The 20546-nt window shown below is 32.2% G+C and overlaps 2 protein-coding genes across 3 annotated transcripts; both read right to left on the bottom strand.

Moving 5' to 3' along the window:
- Positions 1-2972: 2972 nt before the first annotated feature.
- On the bottom strand, positions 2973-5564 carry LOC118052004 (CASP-like protein 4A3). 2 transcript variants are annotated; one of them, XM_035062812.2, is made up of 3 exons: positions 4896-5563; positions 4632-4767; positions 2973-3383 (listed from the first exon to the last, which is right to left on the bottom strand). In XM_035062812.2, the coding sequence occupies exons 1-3, from the start codon at positions 5450-5452 to the stop codon at positions 3189-3191; spliced, it is 888 nt and encodes a 295-aa protein (XP_034918703.1). In that variant the 5' UTR covers positions 5453-5563; the 3' UTR covers positions 2973-3188. The 2 variants fall into 2 exon arrangements, with proteins under 2 accessions (XP_034918703.1, XP_073261147.1); XM_073405046.1 differs by lacking the exon at positions 2973-3383 and adding an exon at positions 3439-3836 and having other exon boundaries at positions 4896-5564.
- Positions 5565-11735: 6171 nt separating this feature from the next.
- LOC118052006 (protein EXECUTER 2, chloroplastic) lies at positions 11736-18674 on the bottom strand. The gene is made up of 11 exons (XM_035062813.2): positions 18240-18674; positions 17219-17335; positions 17035-17100; positions 16149-16255; positions 15995-16076; positions 13970-14662; positions 13053-13179; positions 12798-12961; positions 12618-12692; positions 12110-12202; positions 11736-12024 (listed from the first exon to the last, which is right to left on the bottom strand). Exons 1-11 carry the CDS (start codon positions 18576-18578, stop codon positions 11923-11925), a joined length of 1965 nt encoding a protein of 654 aa, XP_034918704.1. The 5' UTR covers positions 18579-18674; the 3' UTR covers positions 11736-11922.
- Positions 18675-20546: the final 1872 nt, after the last annotated feature.

Here is a 20546-nt window from a genome sequence, read left to right as displayed (position 1 = left end):
ACACTCAAGGTAGTAGATCAGGGTGAGCATTATTATAAGCATGGAGAGCATGTCTGTGATATTCATGTAGAGAATGCTAAGCATAAGTTACGGTACATGCCTATAGACCTGTCAACACTTTTGTCTTGCAATTGCAAGATCGACATCGATTGAAAGACTTATTCACTAGCATTGTAAGAATATTTAATTTTAATATATTTTCAATTTATGTTTAATTTAATTATCATTAAATGTTATATTTTCAATAATTATAATTTAAATTGTTATGCAGGATGAGACCACTATTTACTATCGTGCACATAAGCATATGCAACTATATGAGCAAGTCCAACCATATGAGGTTTGGGTTGGTTTTTTATATGTTATTTATCTTGACCACATCAAACTTGACCACAGATTGATTTATGCATTGATTGGGTGATAGAGACGTGAAACACACACGTTCCATTTTAGCCATTGAGAGATGACATCAACACTATAAGACATGGCGATTTTACTTAGATTGCTTATTGATGGATGATCAATCACATTTACTAGTGTTCATAATAGGAATATGTTATGGAAGCGGTCATTTGGATTAACACCCCTTCTTTATGAATTGAAGAGGGGTAGCATATGTCTTAAGTGGATTGAGAAGACATTCTCGACACCACCAGATGATAGTGATAAAGAGGTCTTATGAAAGCACAAAATCAATTAGTTTTAATTTGTTTGTAGGTATGCCAAAGTATATATACTTTATTTGTTTGGCAGTGTATTATTCATTGACATCATAAAGAGATATTTTCATTTGCCTTATCTGACACTCTTAGAAAATTTTGATGTTATCCCAATATAAAGCTAGGGATCTATTGTATTGACATCCTTATGGCTTGCATGCATAAAAGGATCCAAATAAGTCGAAGGATGTTTGCTACTTCTACATGTATGAATCGAAAAAAATTTAAATAACTATTTAGATTTGAATATTTCATGCACAACAAAATTAACAAAATGTTTTTATTTAATAACAATTATGGTCTTGAAAATATCTCCATATGTGCAGACCCCAGATACCGAGATTGTCAGATATGACAATCCAAACTATAGGAGTTACACTTCATCTCCAACTAGGATGCAAGTATTGCAATTTTATTTTTCATTTATATACATTTATCTTGTGTTCTTGAAACTTTGAAAAATGCAATTAATATAACATGTTTTTAACTTGAGGTGGTGAGCTGGACGAGTTTTTAAAGATAATCTAGCACAATGTGCTAGCATTTTAACGGAGTGAGCTCAATAGACAACATAATATCTATGTATTTTTTAAACTATTTGTTAAATAAAATAATTAACTACATCGAATTATTGTTCTTTGATATTTATTTAACTTATAATGTGTAGGTCATGTGGACGCCTTACTTAAAAGAAATTAAGATTGGTCGTTGCTCTAGTTGTCTATACCAACGGGATGGATATATGGACAATTGTGGTTCAACTAATATGTTTTAAAATGATCGAGCTACATTCCCTGGATCAAGTAATGCAACAGTTCAACTACAAACAACAAATTCCAATCGATATCAATACAAATAATACTTTGCACAACATTACTCATAGAGGTAAAAATGATGATTATGACTGGTTAGACCGTCATAATACTTATGTATCACAATGGGATGCATAGAAAAATGAAATATTTACAGAGATGCATCTTGTTATTATTGATGAAGAGTATATGATTTGATACATAAGTATAACACAACGAAACATTACTCCGGATACTGAGCAGGTTCCTCCTCCTGGATATATGTAGTACGAGCAACATGCCTAGTGGATCCAACATCACGTAAGTAATAAAGTCTTTTTATGATTAATATATGTTAACTGTTGAGTTTTATGTATTTATCTTTTAATTTAACATTAGTGTCTTATTAATATTAGGTTAGCTTCTTGCTACAAAAGAGTCTAGATGTTGCATCATATCTTCGTAATGCTGGTGAAGAAAGTGAAATTTACACATTAGTGTCCTGGTGGTTAAATATTTGTCGCACTAAACTTGAAACCTTTAGAAAGAGACTAACTCTTAATGATGTCATGGTAGAGGACAAGATCGCTCAAGTAGGAATAAGAGCTAGATCTAGTTATGTTACTCATAAACCCGGATCATTTAGTTGACAATGTAAACGTAGATAGATAGATAAGTTATGTTTATATATTTTGGGTTACTTGAATATTGTATTATTGAAATATTTTTTATTCATTTTGCATGTATATATATTGTTTTTTATTTTATTTTATTTCTAGCGTTACTTATGATTATAAAATATAAGAATATGTTAAGTTTAGTTAGAATTTGTTGATTGGTTATTATGAATCGTAAAAAATTAAATTCTCTGAAATCATAAAATAAATAAAATTTCATATTAACAAAAACTAAGATTTCATAAACTTTTTCAAACTTAGAACATGAAAATGATTCAAAACCTTACAATAACCAAAACAGTCAGACCGTTTTATCAAATATCTAACTGTTTCTCAATATAATCTCCTTGAGAATATCACAGTTCTAAATCACGACATTAAATTAAATGTCATGGTTCAGAAACGTGAAACAACACCCTCAAACTATGCTATTTCATCAAAACCTTTTCATCCTGTGCTATTTCAGTATTTATTTATATTTTAAGTGTTAAATCCCAATTTATCCAAATTATGAGTGGAGGAAAGTTACGTAATAATTATAAGAACAAGGAAAGAATCTCCTTTAGACTACTATCTCAAATTGTAACCAACAATTATCAGAAACAAATGCTCCTGAAATAATAATCTAGTGTTAAAAAAGCTTTTGTCAATAGAGTGAATGGAAGAATAGAGTAAAGCGATGGGTTTGGCCTTTCTTTCTCGTAGATAGATAATGGGGGAAAGAAGTAAAGCGACGGGTTTGGTCACTGAGATTTAGGCCTTCTTTAATTGCATAAACAAGGTAATTGACGGGAAAGTAAAAATAGTTTCATATACACCCCTGAATCCAGATATCCATACCTATAGTATACATATTTCCGATTTGTGGCAAGATTTTTTTGCAAAAGGGATAAACTTACTATTAATTTGTCTCTGTACAACATTAAAGAAAATTTGATTTAGACATTCTCTTTTTTATTTCCCACAACCTTATTCAATATAATATGCGAAGGCCTTCGAGATCAAAGCCCGTCGCGGTTATATAAATTATAACCAGAGATAAGGGAGCTACCAGCATAGGCAATGAAAGCCAGGAAGGCCATGACAACCGAAACAGTTGCCATCTTTGTGAATTCATCTTTGCCCCAGTTAGATTGCCAGTCATCAACCCGAGTGGCTGATGATGATGATGCTGATACCAGAAGATATGCTAGTATCTGCCAATTTGAACCCAAAAAACAAACTAATCACTTTCAATATCAAAAAACAAAGGGGAAAAGAAATCATCATGCCTACTTGTATTCACTATCAGTATACATAAACTAGAAAGAAAAAGAATTCTTTTTTTGTGCATGATCGTGTTTTCATTTGGTCCTAAAGATGTAAATTACATCCACTTCATTGATTTAGGCCTCCCAAACAACCCGAATCCCTACGAGTCATTTGAGGCCAGATCTGCTTGAAATTGGTTGTGGTACAAGTAAAATGGATCTCCTGTCAACCAAAAGTCATGGAAATCTCTGTTTAATGCAGAAACCAGGAAACATGGACTTGCAGTGAATTACAAGGAGAGGCAGATTGAATCAGCCACATGCTAGAACCTTGATTGGGGAAATCAAAGGTCACTCTCATTGCCTGAATAGTCCCTACTCACTAGTCTACTTCAATTCCTGAGATCAATACAAGGGTGTTTGTCAGCACTGACTCTAGTTAAAGGAAATACTAATTAGTGGACTAAGCTGAAACTGAAATCCAACCCAAGTTAAACCCTGCTGCTACCATAATGCACAAACCACCATGGGAGTTCTGAGGGCACAACCGGCTAGTCACAATAATGGTCCCAGAGAACTACGGTCCAAGGAAAAGAAATCTGGAAACAGTGCTACATTCAGCTGCCTTGTCTTTTCTTTTCTTTTCCCAGAATTTAGTAGTTGCTCTCACTATTCAAGCCTGTAACCTTTGGTCCCAAACTGAAGGCATCTATTGACTATCATTGAACCAAAAACTGGACATTTAACAAATTCTTAAAAGAATCATCTGCCAAATTAACCTACTTTCCTTCCAGGAACAAGATAATCACCTATTGTAATGTAGTCTTTCAATCAACAATTGTCCATGGAGAAATTACCAGCCATGAGATGAAAAGTGTATCTCCTCCATCCCTATAGTAACCTAGTGAAGATTCATCCTATGGCTAGAATACTTCCAAGTTCGCATGCAAACAGCATATACTCCTCAAACTTACATCTATAACATAGACTCCGGGAAAAAATAAATTAAATAAATAAATTATTCCCCACATCATAACTTACAAGTAAAAATTAAAAGACAAAAAAGAAAGCACTTGCCAAAGCCTTAATAAACATGAAAACCATGTAACACAATAGTAACTAGCATAAGTATATAGCTATTCTGCATGAAGAAACAGAAGAAAAAAATATCACAGTTTAACATAAATGAATCACCTGATCCATGAATAAGTTGAAGTGATGACGAAGATGGTGTTGAATCACATGTTTGCCTGTGGCTATGTGATAGGTTAAATCATAAGCTTGGAATCCAGCATACGCAAACCCAATCACATTCACAGCCAAACAATACCTGCACTTCCATCAATTTCCAAAATTAGAAATAAACCCCAAAGATTTAAACACACAATTAACCATAAAAACACACACAAAAAAGAAGAAGAAGAAGCAAATAATTAACAATAATTAATCACTACCTACCTGTACTCTTTATATCTATCGAAGGAATCACCACTCCATCCTTTAGTCTTATCAGCAGCCATAACAGAAAAGGATATCAAACACAAAACAATCTCACTAACCCTAAACCCTAACTCACCAACCTTCATCTTCTCTTCTTTCCTCGACCCCCTCATCACCGAGGCCGTCGACCTCCCCTCCGGCCCCACCTTCTTCACTCCCGCAGCCGGTCCCTGCTCCCTCATCGCCCTGTTCAGAACCACCTCCGGCATCCCCTGCTGAGGCGCCGCGAGGTTATTCGGCGGGATAGGGGAAAGTGCGGGGGAGTACTGAGTAGACTTGTCGGTGACAGCAGCGGAATTCTGGAGCGGAGGTTGTGGTTTCTCGGGGGAAGCGATGGGAGAGACGTAGGGAGGGGATTCGGGAGGGTCGCCTAGGTCGGATCGGAGAGGGGAGTCGTAACGGAGAGGGGAGATGGGTGATTCGAAGTGCGATAGTGACTCGGAGTTTGAAGAGGAGGATCGTCGAATTGGTAATTGAATTTTCTTCGATTTCCAATTGGACTTCAGTGTTTCCATTTTTAATTTTATTTTTTTGCTGATTTTGGTCTCGGTGGTGAATTCGAAGAATTTATTAACGCGATCCGAGTCCCTGTGTTTGTCGTCTGAGAAGAGTGAGGAAGAGAACAAAGTACAAAACTGCTGCTAATCATAAAGAGAGATAAAGTTGGGGAAACCTTTTAATTATCCCCCAACTATATCAACTTTCTCTATCTAGTCCTCAAACAAATTATTTTCTCAATTGGGTCCCAAGAGTTTAAAAACATTATCTGTTTTGCAAGGCATAATCTAAGCGTGGTATATAAATAGCAATGTAAGCATGTAGTTTTGCAGGGAGGAACATGTGAAGATTTTAGATGAAATTATAATTGAGAATTTTGAGTCAATTGGGAAAAACTTTCATTGGGTAGTCAATCGAGAAAAGGTCCATACCGAGGGGACTTTTCTTACGTTTGTCTAAAGAAAGTTTGAAGAGGACGCTGCTTTAGTGAGAAGATAAGCTTATGTTTTAATTCCTGTGGACCAGGACACGTGGCATTGTCTAAAGAGAAGAGCTATGCTCTGCTATTGTACGGGTTCAATAAAGTGAGGTAAATCGTAGAATAAACAGGAAACAGGTCAAGAGTAGCTCTGTTTTATCTGATGTGGCACCTGACTATTGGCTGGAATGCTATGAAGGTACCGTTGGTTTTATAGTTGATCAGAAACAGTTTTACTTAAAGAGACTGAGAGATTCCACGTTAAATAGAGCGCCCTACCGAGGGACAGACACGGCGACAGAATTTATTTATTTATTATACACATAAATGAAGAAAGTGTGTTTGTTTTTACTTTTAAAAACCGTTTTTAAATTATTGTAAATTAAGTGTTTTACGAGTTTATATTATTTTAATATATTAATACTGAAAATAAATTTTAAAAATAAAAAAATATATATTATTTTAATATATTTAAAAAATATTTTAACATCACAAACACTATAAAAATATTTTAAATTTAATTATTTTTATTTTAAATTAATTTTTATGAGTTTATATCAATTTAATATACTGATATAAAAAAAATATTATAAAATAATTTTTTTTAATATATTTATATATAAAAAATAAAAATCAACTATGATCATAATCCTAAATACTATATATATATATATATATATATATATATATATATATATATATATATATATAAAAAGAAATGATGCTTTGAGATTTTTTTTCTTTCTTTTTAAGGAGAGGGTATTAAATTTCCTTCTTCCTTTTTTTCAATGCTTCCTTACCAAAATCATTACACTTTGTACAGTGTTATTAGCAATATTTATAATAAGACTGAAGCATATGAACTATTCCAACAAAATCAAGATGTGTAAATCAAACCAAAATATGAATGTATTTATGTTTAGTGATATTTGTCAACAAACTTAAAAATTTAAATATTTTTATTCTTAAATATGTTTTCTACCTGTTCATATTCTTAAAAAATATGTATGTTTTTTTATTGATTTTTTTTTAATTTTATTCTTATCATTTTATAAATTTTAAATTGGCTTGTCATAATTTATTTCGGTTTATTTTTACAAGATTATTACAATCTGAAATGAAAAGTTATAGTATGTAGTTAGTACTCAATTTTATTATCATATCATTAAATACAAAATAGTTTAAAAAATAAAGTTTTTAAATCCAATGGATTCTATAATCCGAGTTGTGGATTTGAAAAGTTAATTGCGAAACTCGAGTCAACCTAATATATCTCTGTCTAGATATTAAAAATATAATATCTTGAAATTCTTTTAAAAGCAAACCATGTTTTTTCTTGTCATTTAGTTTGTCTTTAAACCTATTAAGTTGATTGCATCATGTTGGAGCAACTTTCATATAGGTTAATTTTAAATTCAAACTAGGCAACAAGTCAAGTTAGTAGGTTTCAAAGTTCTGTTGGATCAGGTTTAATAATAATGCTAAATAGGTTTTTTTTATTCCATCTTCCTTCTTTTTTTCTATTGAATCTTTTTTATTTATTTATTATTATTCTATCCTTCAACATTTAATTTATTTGAATTGATCTTTACAATTTATATAGTTTATTTTCCATGAAGTTATTAACATTCTCAAATTAACATCCCGATATTTTATTGGCACTTAATTTTATGAGTGTCTATTTATATTATTATATCATTAAGTAAAAAATAGTTTAAAAATTGTTAAATCTAATGAAATCCATAATCCGAGGCACGGGTTCGGCATGTTAACACGCAAAGCTTGGATCAATTTAATAAATCATTGTCTTAATATTAAAAAAATATATATATCATTTTGAAACTTTTTTTAAGTGAAAACATTATTTTATCATTTATCTATGTTATTTTTAAATTCATTAAATCACATAAAAAAAACTCTCATAATTTAATTAAAATTGGGCTAGATAAAAAGTTAAATCAGAAACATTTAAAGCTGATCAACTAAAATAAATTATTAAAAATATCAAATAATTTCTTCCAACCTAAATACTTTGTATTTTATGTTCAATTTTATTTTTATCTAGCCTGCAATATACCTGGGACCAAAGTAACGTGAGATGACTTCATTCATTTATTTAACGTAGAGATCTTCCAATTCGTTTAGATTAGCTTTTACCTGGTTAATTGAGGTCACTCAGCTTGGTTTTATCTGAGTCGGTAGGAATAAGTGAAGAGTTCACCTGTCTTATCACGCAACCTGATATTTTTATTTTTTTAATTCTTAAATAAATATTAACTAAAAAGCTTAAAATGCAGGGGGGGTAACTGTGCAAAGTGTAATGTGTATCCACTCATAAAGCACTGTAAACAAACTATTTATAGTGCCATTTTTTATCGTCCTTTTTCTTTCTTTTTCCTTTTCCTTTTCTTTCTTTTTTCATTTGGCTCTTATTCAACCAAATTATAAGTCAATTTGTTGGGAAAAAGTTAGATTAAAAGTCATGGACCGAAGTAAAAAAACACGAAGGTGGATGGATTTAAAAAGTTTGGAAAAAATATTTATTGTAATCTCTATACTTTACAAATATAGATATTAAATTCTTTCAGTTTTTTAAATTATAAGGAAAAGTTAAATTTAGATTTTTTAAAAATATGATTTAAGTGAGATTTTTTGTTTCGGATTAATTTTAGATTTTGAGATGTTTTTTTATTTTTGGTTTTTTGAGAATACAAATGAGTTTATCATGTTTTCTATGATGTTTTGGATAAAAAATAGATTAAAATTTTAGTTTCTTGGTCGAAAAAACCATTAGCCATGTTTTTTCGGTCACTAAAATTGGGCAATAAATAACATGTCATCTGAATTTTTCTTTCAAAAAAAATTAGAATGGATGACCGCCCTAGCTACAAAAAAAAAAAAAAAAAAAAGCCCAGTCGAACAAGTCTGCCTCGGCACAAGCCCTAACAAAATGGGCTAGGCGAACTAGGCTAGCTTGCTAGGCTTTTAACAACACCTAGCTATTTCTTTTTAAAAGAAAAACATTTTTTTTAAATTATGGTTTTTTATATGTTTTTTTTATAATTATTTTTTTATTTATATTTAAATTAATACCCATTCTCTCTCTTTTATTTTGTTTAGATAACCTCTTTTAAATGACATTTAATTTTTATTATTTTGTATGCATTTTTTTTTATATGAGCTTTATTTTAAAATAAAAAATATTTATTTTTAGATGATATTTTTAATATATGTAGCCTTATATGATATATTTTTTATTTAATTAATTTAATGTGCATGTCTGTTTCTATTATCATTTGATTGAAAAAAAATTATTTTAATAAAAAAATTAGCAAACAAAATCAAGTAAAATATCCCTTCTTGCGATATTAAATATCTTAATTTACACTTATCTTTCAATTTTTCCAGTTTTTTTTTTTTTTTTTTTTATCTTTTATGGCTTCTTCTTTTTTTTGTTAACGCATATAGTTATTGATTTATTTGATTACATGCATGCATAAATTTTGTTTTTTGGTTAGATTTCTTTTAACTACAAAAATATAGTGAAAAAACCTGTGTATACAATTTTTTTGGAAAAAAATATTTCACCCGTGGCAAAGTGTAGGTAAAGTATCTAGTATTATTTAAAAGTATATTTAGGTATTATTATTTAAATATAACTTAAAAACATAAGATTATTGTGTAAAGAGTCTTTATATTAATATTATTAACATATGATTTTAGAAGGTGTAATATGAAATTTAAAGAGAGAAATTTAACAAAAGAACAAGATAGATAGCCAATAACGAAAAGAAGACTTATCAACCCAATCAATATATAGATATATAAATTGGGAAGTGTTTGGTATACAGGTATTATAAATGTTTTTGCGAATTTGTTTGGTGTATTTTTTAAGAGTATAAAAATTAATTTATGTTATTTTTATCAATATAAAGATAAAAATAATTATTATCATAGTTTAAAAACCTGAATAAAGGGTCAACCTGGGACAAGGCCTAGATTATGAGTCGGGAAGGTTAATTCAGGTTGATCCAGGTTAATATAAGAATAAAGGAAACCTAATAAAGAGATCCAAATTATCCTATTTTTTTAAAAAAAAAAATAAATCAAAGCAACCTCATTTTGACCAACAAAATTAAAAAAAAAAATCAATTAATTTTAACATGTGCTTTATCCTAGGTCGACTTAAGTTTTTGACCGGATCAAGTATGATTCATCCTTTCTTTATTTAATCTTTAACCTAGACAAATCTAGACTGTAGATTTGTCCGGTCCAAGCAAACCTACTAAGTTAGTTCAAATTTTATAACCATAGTTATTATAATATTATTAATTTTGATGCTCAATATAAACCAGAATAAAAAAATAATATCTAATTTTTAAATTTATTTTTGTAAGTTTGACAATAATATATATAAAAAATAAAATGGGTTTTTTCATGTTTTATATTGTATTTGAATTTTTTTTAGATTAAATCAATATATACCAAACTATAGAGTTATTAGAGTTACAGATGTATTGGATAGGTTACCGTCCGTCTAGCTCCAATCCTTGCCATCCCGGGCTGTAGTTCTGAACTTCCAAATATCCCAGGAAATTGTATAGAGAAGGAAGACATTTATTTGTATTTGTTGACGCGAGTAATAAAGGAAAATAATATGGACGACGGAGCGTGTCCTCTTGTTTTGTTTTCCCTTTGATTATCGAGTTGGATATTCTTGTATTCTTTTATTATTAGAACCCTTTCTAGACCAGTAGGATCTTTATTAGGTCATTATACCTGTAATGCTCCAGCTATCTTTTTAATGGATTCCAAGTTTCATCCTCAATTTCAAGAAAAAAAAAAAAAAAACAGAGAGAGGAGAGGGTGAGCTTTTGCAATGGAGTCTTTTATACAGTGGGCAAAAGTAGAGTTCTTTAGCATTTCTTAAAGTAAAGTTCTTTCAATGGAGCTTTTATACAGTGGGATTTCCTTAGGCATGAATTCTCACCTTTTCCGTTTTCTTTGACTTGCTTGCATATCACCCCCAGCACTTGTACAAAAACAGCCTCGATAAGAAACCCTATTAGATAATGGTGGATCTTGGCAAGTGGGTCTGCTTCACACCTTTCTTAGTTCAATCAACAAGCTAGCCAACTGGTTGTATGAGAAAAATTGAGAATATACCCCCAAAAGCCACAAGAAAAGCATCAAATCTCTCTCTCCAAATTATCAGCATTAGTCACACCCTTTTTCTTCACAAAATCCTTTAAGGGATGTGACGTAGTTGCAAAGGTTTTAAAATCTGCATAGTAGGTTTTGAGTTTGAGTCAGGATATGCACCTCTTGTAAGAACTTGGAACAACCGGAGTTTTACTCACTCACCTGGACCCACAAAATACGCTTTCCTTGGGGTAAGATTTCCTCGAATCAATTTTTTTTTTTTCTTCACAAAGAGAATACTTTAATACCAGCTGCAATTTCATAGGGTTCCTTTCATTGGAGAGAGCACATTGATGCTGATAGCTTTATCAGTGACTCAAAATTGTCAATGCTCTCTTCCATGAACAATTCATTTCACAGAATGATTAAGCACACGTGCATCAAAATCAAGTTGCTGCACCACAAGCCTTATAATCACTAAGTGATTTTTTTTTTTATATTTTTTTTTTTACCTTCAGAGGAGCATCCCAGTCAAATGGCTTTTCCAATGCTTGTAATCGTCCATAAAGAAATCCCTTCAAAAGCTTCGCATTATTGTTTGGTAGGAAAAGAAAGCAAGACATCTTGAACTGTCAACTAACCCTTCGAAAGCATCACACTTCATATATAGACCTCAGAGATGAAGAAAAGAAGAATAATTTATAGGTGGAAGGCATATACAACGAAAACTGCCTGTCAGTACAGATTATAAAAAAATATATGTAAGCTTAGTAATAGGATAAAGGTGCATTTCTCACACGTGGTTTACACAGGAGCTCTCCCTTCAGTATTGAGCCGACACATTCTTCCGATGATAACAAATGTGGTTTAGTCTGGTAGTTTCAACCGGTTAAACAGCACAAGGAAACTTTGTTCAGGAACAACGTAAAGGAAACCAAGATCTGCCCCTTTGACATATGGTCCGATGCCCTAAATGAAGTAATGGAAGGAGTTGAGAAAAACTACAAATAAAGACAAGAAGAACGCTAGCAAATATCTTGAGAACTTTTATTACCCTGCCATTAAGTTGAAGAAGTTCACCATCAACCCATTGTGGATTCTTGAAGCCAAACTCTGCTATTCTTCCTTGACCTTTGTAGCTTGCCACCTGGATAGAATTTTACAAACAATTGCATGCACTTTCAGATTTCCTGGCCAAGTTTGTGATGTGACAAATAATGTGAGAAGTATTCAGAAATGCCTGGCCTATAGCTGTTCATAGTCCGCATTGTAGAACTGTAGGATTATTAGACAAAGAGAATGAACTTTCCTCGTGTTTTTCACGAGACAGTGGTGCAATCACTACACATTTCCAAAGAACTACTTGTTTCAACATTCAGGAAAAAAAAGGCTTCTTTCATGGTTATCAAAAGTTCCATTACGTTGTGAATTTCAAGAATTTTGGGTGAAGGGAAAATGCAATGGAAAGGAGAACAGAAACAAAGATAACAACAATGGCCTTGACCAAGCTATATTTGTGCTCAGAGATAGATAGAGAGAGATCCTCTAGCAAGTATAATTACCACTCCCAATTCATCTGGATACATCCCGCGGTTGGAATTGCGTCTTCCCTTCTCAATTCTAGCGCGAAATGTGACCTAAACTTTGTAGTTGGTAAATTGGTCAGCATAAATTTTACATTGCTAGCATATAAAAATTAAGTGCGATGGCCAAACTTCAAGTAGTAAAAAAAAAATGCAAACCTGGCCAGCGGGGACATTAAGATCCCCAGTTAGCTTCACTGCCTCAACATACTCAAAGAACTCCACATCTGATGACTGGTCATCTCCATTATTCCAATGACCATATTTACGGTTCAATTGCACTATCTCAGTCCCATAAGGTCCAAATGCACCAACATACAGGCCTACAATTCAACCAACAGATCATAGCATCAATAATACACATCTTTTATTGCTTAAATCAAAAGATAGAAAAACATGTGTACAGAAACTCACCATCAAATGGATCTAAACTGCTATTAGAAGTTGTAATTCTACTGAAAGTTGTATACTCAGATAAACTGCTTTGCTTCTGTGCCTGACTAACAGCAAGTTTGACAATTTCACGGACATTTCTAGAAACCTGAGAATAAAATGAACAAAATAATCACTCATTGTCAACAAAATACAGTGATACAATCAAGTAGATTGGCTGCATCTAAGATTTTTGATCCTCAAACTTCGGTTATCAATATCCATTCAGCATTAAGGAAGAAGAAAAACAAACTATTCAGATTGTCCAATCTGAAGGTGAAACAACAAGATAAAAACTTCACCATCTTCACACTGAAGGTATTCACACAAAGTTTTGAAAAAATAGAGGTTTTTTTCTGGCACTAATGCAAAACGTAAATGAAAATCAACAGTCTTCTATCTTGAACAGAGTGTGTTCTTCTTCAGAAAGGATAACAGGCAAATTTGTCCTCACAGTTCATGAAAGGTACCACTTAGATCCCTGAAAAAAAATTGTTTGAATGTTACTAGTATAGTTGGTCCCACCTGTCAAAATTGATGATACAAATGGATGGAAATTTCCACCACGGCACAAGAGATCAATTGAGAATTCTGTCTAAACATGGCATCTTAGATGACAGGGGCCCCACAGGCAAAATCTAGTATATTATATGTACTAATGGTTGGGAAGATGGCATGTAATGGTTATAAGTGCCAAATTTTTCCAGGTAACAGTGCACCCTTTTTCTTTTTCTCCAAGGATATGAATGGAAGCCTGATGTAGGATATTGTTCAGTACCCCAAAGAAACTCCTATCTATATCAAGAGTGACTTCTATAACAACAATTGGAAGATGTCATGTAAATGGTATGAAAACCCTCCAACGATCAAAATTCCTGAATCTAATGCATTAATCTCACCTTTGAAGAAACTTTGTCAGCACCCCAAAATGCCTTGGCAATATCTGAAGGCATAAGCTCAGAAACACCTTTAGCTGCTAAAGATGCCACTTTTGCCTTGGATGCTTTACTTTCTTTACTGCCAGAATCTAGACTTCCTTGAAAATGTAGTGTAAAAGAATCTTTCTCTATATTTTTAATTTCAGCTGGAAGACGCACATTCTCATCCTTGCTTGGAGTATCTTCATTGTGCACAACCCCACCAATAAAAAGCTTCGTGTCTAAATCCTTTCCATCCTTTGACGAATCATTAGTGCCTTCCAAAGCATCCTCATCAGGCTGTATCTCTTCTAAATTACTGGCATCATCTTCTGAATTTTCACTGGAACCTGTTTTATCATCATCTTCTTGCATGAACTGCTTCACAGAATCACTATCCTCCATCACTTCCCCTGTAGCATTAACGTTCATGACTTTTACTTTCAGCCCTGGAATCTTATCTTTGAGAAAATTTATCACACTTTTTATCCCTTCCTCAGTTGCTTCTTCAATATTTATGCTCTTCTCCTCACTTCTCTCTACCTTAACATCATTTGCCTGAACATCCACTACAGATGCATTCCCAGCTTTGGAAGTTGATGGAACTTGTGCAGATTTGGATGGGGAACTTGAGGAGTTTGTTGAACTTCCTTTAGCTCGTTGCAGACACACTACCTGTCAACAAATGCAATGTCAGAAAATTGGACATTTCATAAGAAATATTAAATAGAACTGAAGATCCAAGACCAGATACTCCACTGAGGAGATGCTACGTGACTAGAAGAATGAAAAAGGCTAGAACAAAAATTACAAACTTCTGAAACGCTTTCACCTATATAAGATCCTTCTCGTTGGAGATTCTCAGAACTTGTCAAAACATCTCCACCTATAATAAGATCCTTCTTGGAAATTCTCATTGTTTTCATCACAATAACATATAGATCCGACACATATGAACACAGCACATGCATACATTCATGCATGGACACATCAATGTCTGTGTGTATACAAACATACATATCCAACATATAAAGACAGTTTTCCTTTTAACATTTGCTGACAATTACAATACAAACATACATATCCAACAAAGCAAAAGGAAATATAAAGAAAAGTAATTGACAGTTTTCCTTTTAACATTTGCTGACAATTACTATAATTTTCTCCATGCCCAACACTACATGCCACCATCAACACAGTATGCTACATATCTTTAAACTTTAGCACTGTACTCCTAAATTCAGATGCATATTAGAAGGCCAGCCATCATAAGCCAAAAGGGAAATCTTCACCAATGAAAAAAACCCTCCTAGTGGCTAACCGGAACTATGAGATAGAGACAGTGGAAATGGAAACATGATTGGTTGAAAAGGCAAAAATGGAGACATAATATAAATTTGTCTCCAAGATAATTTTTGAGTGGATTTTTGTACTTTCAAAACAGAAACAAACAATATAGGGAGACATATCGCCTTTGTCTACACTGTCTGTCTTTTCCATCCCAAGACAGTAACCAAATGCTACCTTGGAGTTCATAAAGAAAATAAGAGAAAAGAGATTAGCTCAACAGAGAGTTGATTCATTAGACTCTCTTTGATCAGCTGATCAACAAAACATCATTGCAACTCCTAAAGAATAAACAGAGCTGCATAATGTGTCACATGCATGCTGTTTACAAGCTCACACATCATAAAGACTTGTTCTGTAATCAATGGGTATTCTAGATTACAAAATTTGCAGAATTTGATTATCACAATAAATTTTAAGCATAACCACTTGGCATGTGCCTCACAGCAAATTCATATTGCAGTTCTGACATTCTGTGCATGTGCGCTGTCTGCTCTTACTAGTCCCGAATCAGTATGAGCACATCAACAAAGTGAGTATCATCCCGTCTCATGACTCTTCATATTGGCAATGCAGAGTATGAAGTCAACAACCTCAATTTGGTCGATAACTAGAGAATTTGAATTGAGGTACAATCTAAAAGGAGAAAGTGTGGCTCACCTGCATAACATACTTTTCTTCTTCATCTTTGACCACAAAAATTTCAAACAATGGAGTTCCAGGAGATGAATTGACCAACTGCCTGCAGCAGACGAGATTTTACAAAAATTGCTCCAGTACATCAAACATTAATCAAGACAACAAAGATCCTTGCCTTGGAGTATAACTCCGGCCAACAAATCTGCCAACATCTGGTGTTATGCGAACCAGTCTGCCAAAGGGATCATCAGAATCCGATGAGTAGCCCACCCACCAACCTACCTGTTAACTCAAAGAATAGAAGTTAAGTTGAAATTGCAAGAAAGACAATGGACTGATCTTTGAACATGAAAGGAGAGTTTTAATTGGTTTTCAATATTCTTCTGTTGAAACCAGTCATGTTTAATAATTATCATCTGATGAAGACCCATACGGTGCCATCACAAGGAAATGTTAACAGGTGTGGTTGTGAGATTAATAAAGTGACATGATGATGCAAGGCAGACACTTGAGGACAATATTTCATGCAAAGTGTCAGTACTGCCACTAATGGGAATTTTTTCCCCCCAACAAGTCAATTGCAAGAAGATTAAACAAAATTATGTGATCTAATTTTGTTGGTTGATAGCCTGCATGAAACAATATGTGATCTACTTTGTTACGCTAAATCTACACTCCAACAGAAAAACTCATGAAGGTAAGAGAAATATGAAATCAAACAGGACATGAATAAAGTCACAAAACAAAATCTAGGAGCCCTGTAATAAAAAGCAACCAGTCCATACTAATAGTTGAAGGCTTTCACATAAAATCTCAGGAAGCCATGCCTCCAAAGGAAACAACTTAAACTAGTTTATCCCCTTTGTAGTTAAACAACAGGGGTGCAACCAAAAAAAATTTCTTTAATTCTTGTGTAAGAACGCAGTTTACTATATTTACTCTCCAGCCCTTCCATCCAGGACAAGAAATGCCAATTGACAATTTCACTTGAAAACCTAAAGCAGATGATCTCTAACTGTAAGAGTAAGAATCAACAATAGTGTAGAGGCTATTGTAATTACCAATCCACTTCCTGTATATTTACACAATCTTGAAGCATCATGGTATCGTTCTTCATCTACTGCATTCTGCAGATAACAGAAAGCTTTGAGTAAGAGCCAAAAGTTATGCATCCAGGTCCAGAATTCAAGGGACTGGTATAGAATTCTATGCACACAGTTCTAATGCCCCATATAGAGCTCAAACCTTCAGTTGAGACATTATTTGGGCTACATTATCCTTTGAAGTAGCTTCAGCAATGGCTATTTTCAACTTTGCAGCCTCTTGGAAGTCCTCATTTTCAATTGCATCTTCCAGTTGAAACTGAGAAAATGGCATTCAATTAAATAAATAAAAAAAAACAAGAAATATGGAATATGGATGTGCTAGAACTTCTTCCTTTGATATCTGAGCAGCTACAAATGGAAATGGACAGATCCAAATTACTTGAGACCATTACCAGAGACAAATAAATGCTTAATATGCAGTCATAATTCATCACTCATCAGGCATGTAATCTTACTTCATTATAGAGGAAAACCAGTACTTTAATTTTCAAAAGTTGATTGGCAATCTACAAGTTTTTGCAGAGTCAATTATCAGATGGGCATATCAGAACACATTGGCTCTAAAAATACCCGATACACGATAAAAGCTTACACACTAGCGTCACAATAAATAAATTAAAACAACCTTCAGATTCTGCTATGTCTCTCATGTACTTGGTGCTCAAAACAGTCATGCTATACAATATTTCTCATATATACCCCCTAGCTCTTTTCTTCCAAGAAACAGAAGAATGGAAGAAACGGCCAATTCCACATGTATGCCGCAATATTCACGCTTCTGAATTGCATAAAAATATCACACTTCACTGAAAACAGAAAACTTTTACTTTCCTAGGAAATAAATTTTCACCTATAGGACCATAAAATACCTCAAGACCAAATTAAACATACGAAATTCATAGAGACAAAAACGATCAGAACCGATACTAATAATAAAAAGACCAAGATTTAGTGAATTGCACAATTAGGCAAACTGATTGCCCAAAAAAGAATTAAAAATCCTACCAAAATAATTATAATTAGAAAACATAAGCTTGGTATTTTTAGCTACAACAACAAATCAGACCTTTTAACATATTAAGGCAACTAAGCAGAGAACAATAAAACCCCCCCGCAAAAACATCAAAATAAACCTAGTAAAAGTACAAAAGAGGTAGCACCTTGAGAAGAGAAGCAAAACTTTCAGCTTGTTCAATCTCAGAGAAATGGCGGTTCCATCTATTCCAATCCCACTCCAAAGCAGAAGAAGCACTAGGACTATGATTATTGCTATTATAGCAATAACAGCAGTGCAGATTTGAGTTCTCGCGGGTGGTTTTATTGAGAGAGAAAGAAGGATTCTTTTTGTTATTGTGAGGAGAAGAAGAGCAGCCCCAACCAAAAAGAAAGCTAAAACTGGTAGATTTGGGGGCTGAGAAATCAATGCAACAAAAGGGTCTCAATTGGGGCACTGTAGTTATTGATTGCCCCATTCCATATACATTATTTCCCACTATCATCTCTCAATGCTTGCTTGTGGGTTTTTGAGAGAGAGAGGAGTTTGATGGTAACTAATCTAGTTGTGATATCTGAGGATAAACTTGTAAGAAGGAGGAGAGGAGGCTGAACAGAATATCTGAGGATATGTGGGATCCATTTCGATGTACACGGGGCTAAATTTTACCGGTTTTTATTTTTTATTTTTATTTTTGCAAGCCTTTAGATTTTTAGCCGACGTAATTTTGAAATGGAAAAAACCAATAATATTTGGCAAGAATTGTCTTTGTTTTTTATTTTAAAAAATGTTTTGAAAAAAATTATTTTTTTTATTTTAAATTAAGTTTTTTTAATATTTTTAATAATATGTTATATCAAAAATAATTTTTTTAAAAAATAAAAATAATTATATATATATTTTTTAAATTAAAAATTATTTTAAAAAATAATTAATTTAAATCTTATAAAATTCAGAGTTACTGAGAAAATTATTAATTTTAAAATTTATTAAATTAATTAGATATATATAAACTAATCCAAACCATATTAATTTAAAACATATTAGATTTTAACGTTCAATTTTAATATGTGCACACATACATGTCATATTAATATTAATATTAATCTAGAAAGCATTGAAAGGAAAAAAAAAAAAAAAAACACGATTGCTTTCTAAATTCTTGGAACATCATTATTGAATAATCATATATATATATATATATATATATATATATATATATATTGATTAAAAAATTCCTAAATAGAAGTTAATAAGCCTGGGAATCGTACAGTAAAAAAATCAAATCAAAATTTGATAGAGATAAGAATCAAGAGGCAAGGAGTAGAAAGGAAAAATTAGCTGCACCTGCACCTACAAATAAATAAATAAAAGTACATAAATATTTAATTAAAAAACGAGAGAAAAAGAGAGAGAGATGGGCAGTATAATTTCACCTTCAAAATACATGTAAACACAATCCTTTATGCGGCAAAGGCTTGCGCTGCCTAACAATGGCTGCATGCATTACTTTCTTCCCTGCAGCCGTCACCATGTCGCCTACACAAGACGAAAACAAACGGTTGAGCCTTCCTTTGATTCGACGTCTACAATCTTCTCTCCTCTGTTTTCAGCACTTTCATCATCATCGCCACCAGAAGACTCAATGACTTGCGAAACTTGTTATTGATCGATCCTCCCCTTCCTAACAAAGCAGAGAAATAGATTTACAAGAGTGGTGAGGGTCAATTTTTTCTTATATAGAATAAATAAAGATATCTGGATATAGTCATGCAAGTTAATTTGACCAATATAATATCAAAATAATCCTATAAAAAATTTAAAAAAAAAATTATAAAGTTCAAGGTTGATAACCAAATATCAAAGAATAAAAGTATAAAAAAAAATTAATTTTAAAAAAAAATTAAAAAAAAATACTTGATTCAAATTCAGTTAACTTTACAAATCCACTAAATGCAATATGAGACCGGGATTTAAGATTAATTTTTTTAAAAAAAAAACCTAGAAAAAAAGTTGAATAAAAAATCATGTCAACATATATTAACTTGACCATCCCGCACCTGGGATAATTTGCATGAAAAAAGAAAGAAAAAAATCACAACATTCAAAGGTTAATAATTTAATGAAAAATTAAAAAAAAAAAAATTACTTAACTCAAGTTAACTTGACTAACTTGCTATTCAAATATGAGATAGAGATAACTAAAAAAAAAAAAACTCAGAACAAATCATAAAGCACAAGACCCAATATATCAAAGTCATATGATGAAAATGATAAAACAAAAAAAATTAAAAGAATTTAAAGAAAGACTGAATTTAAATCCAGCGAACCGAATCATGAGACTGAGATTACCATATCAAAGTTAAACATAAAACAATTAAAAAGCAAAGATCTTAATCATAAAAAATTAAAAATTAAAAATTAAAATAATAAAAAATAAATCTTATAAAAAATAATTAAAAGAAACTAATTA

This window comes from Populus alba, chromosome 15, assembly GCF_005239225.2.
Source record: "Populus alba chromosome 15, ASM523922v2, whole genome shotgun sequence".
NCBI classification, from domain to species: Eukaryota; Viridiplantae; Streptophyta; class Magnoliopsida; order Malpighiales; family Salicaceae; genus Populus; species Populus alba.
This window is presented reverse-complemented; position numbering and strand designations above follow the sequence as displayed.

Bases quoted from the DNA above. Each gene is read 5' to 3' on its own strand.
- LOC118052004 (XM_035062812.2), bottom strand. From the start codon at position 5,452: ATGGAAACACTGAAGTCCAATTGGAAATCGAAGAAAATTCAATTACCA. The intron at 4,768-4,895 runs GTAGGTAGTGAT...ATGGAAGTGCAG, and splicing joins GATAGATATAAAGAGTACAG to GTATTGTTTGGCTGTGAATG. The intron at 3,384-4,631 runs GTGATTCATTTA...TCAAATTGGCAG, and splicing joins TCAACTTATTCATGGATCAG to ATACTAGCATATCTTCTGGT.
- LOC118052006 (XM_035062813.2), bottom strand. From the start codon at position 18,578: ATGATAGTGGGAAATAATGTATATGGAATGGGGCAATCAATAACTACA. The intron at 17,336-18,239 runs GTGCTACCTCTT...CCATTTTCTCAG, and splicing joins GTTTTGCTTCTCTTCTCAAG to TTTCAACTGGAAGATGCAAT. The intron at 16,077-16,148 runs GCAAGGATCTTT...CGTCTGCTGCAG, and splicing joins GGCCGGAGTTATACTCCAAG to GCAGTTGGTCAATTCATCTC.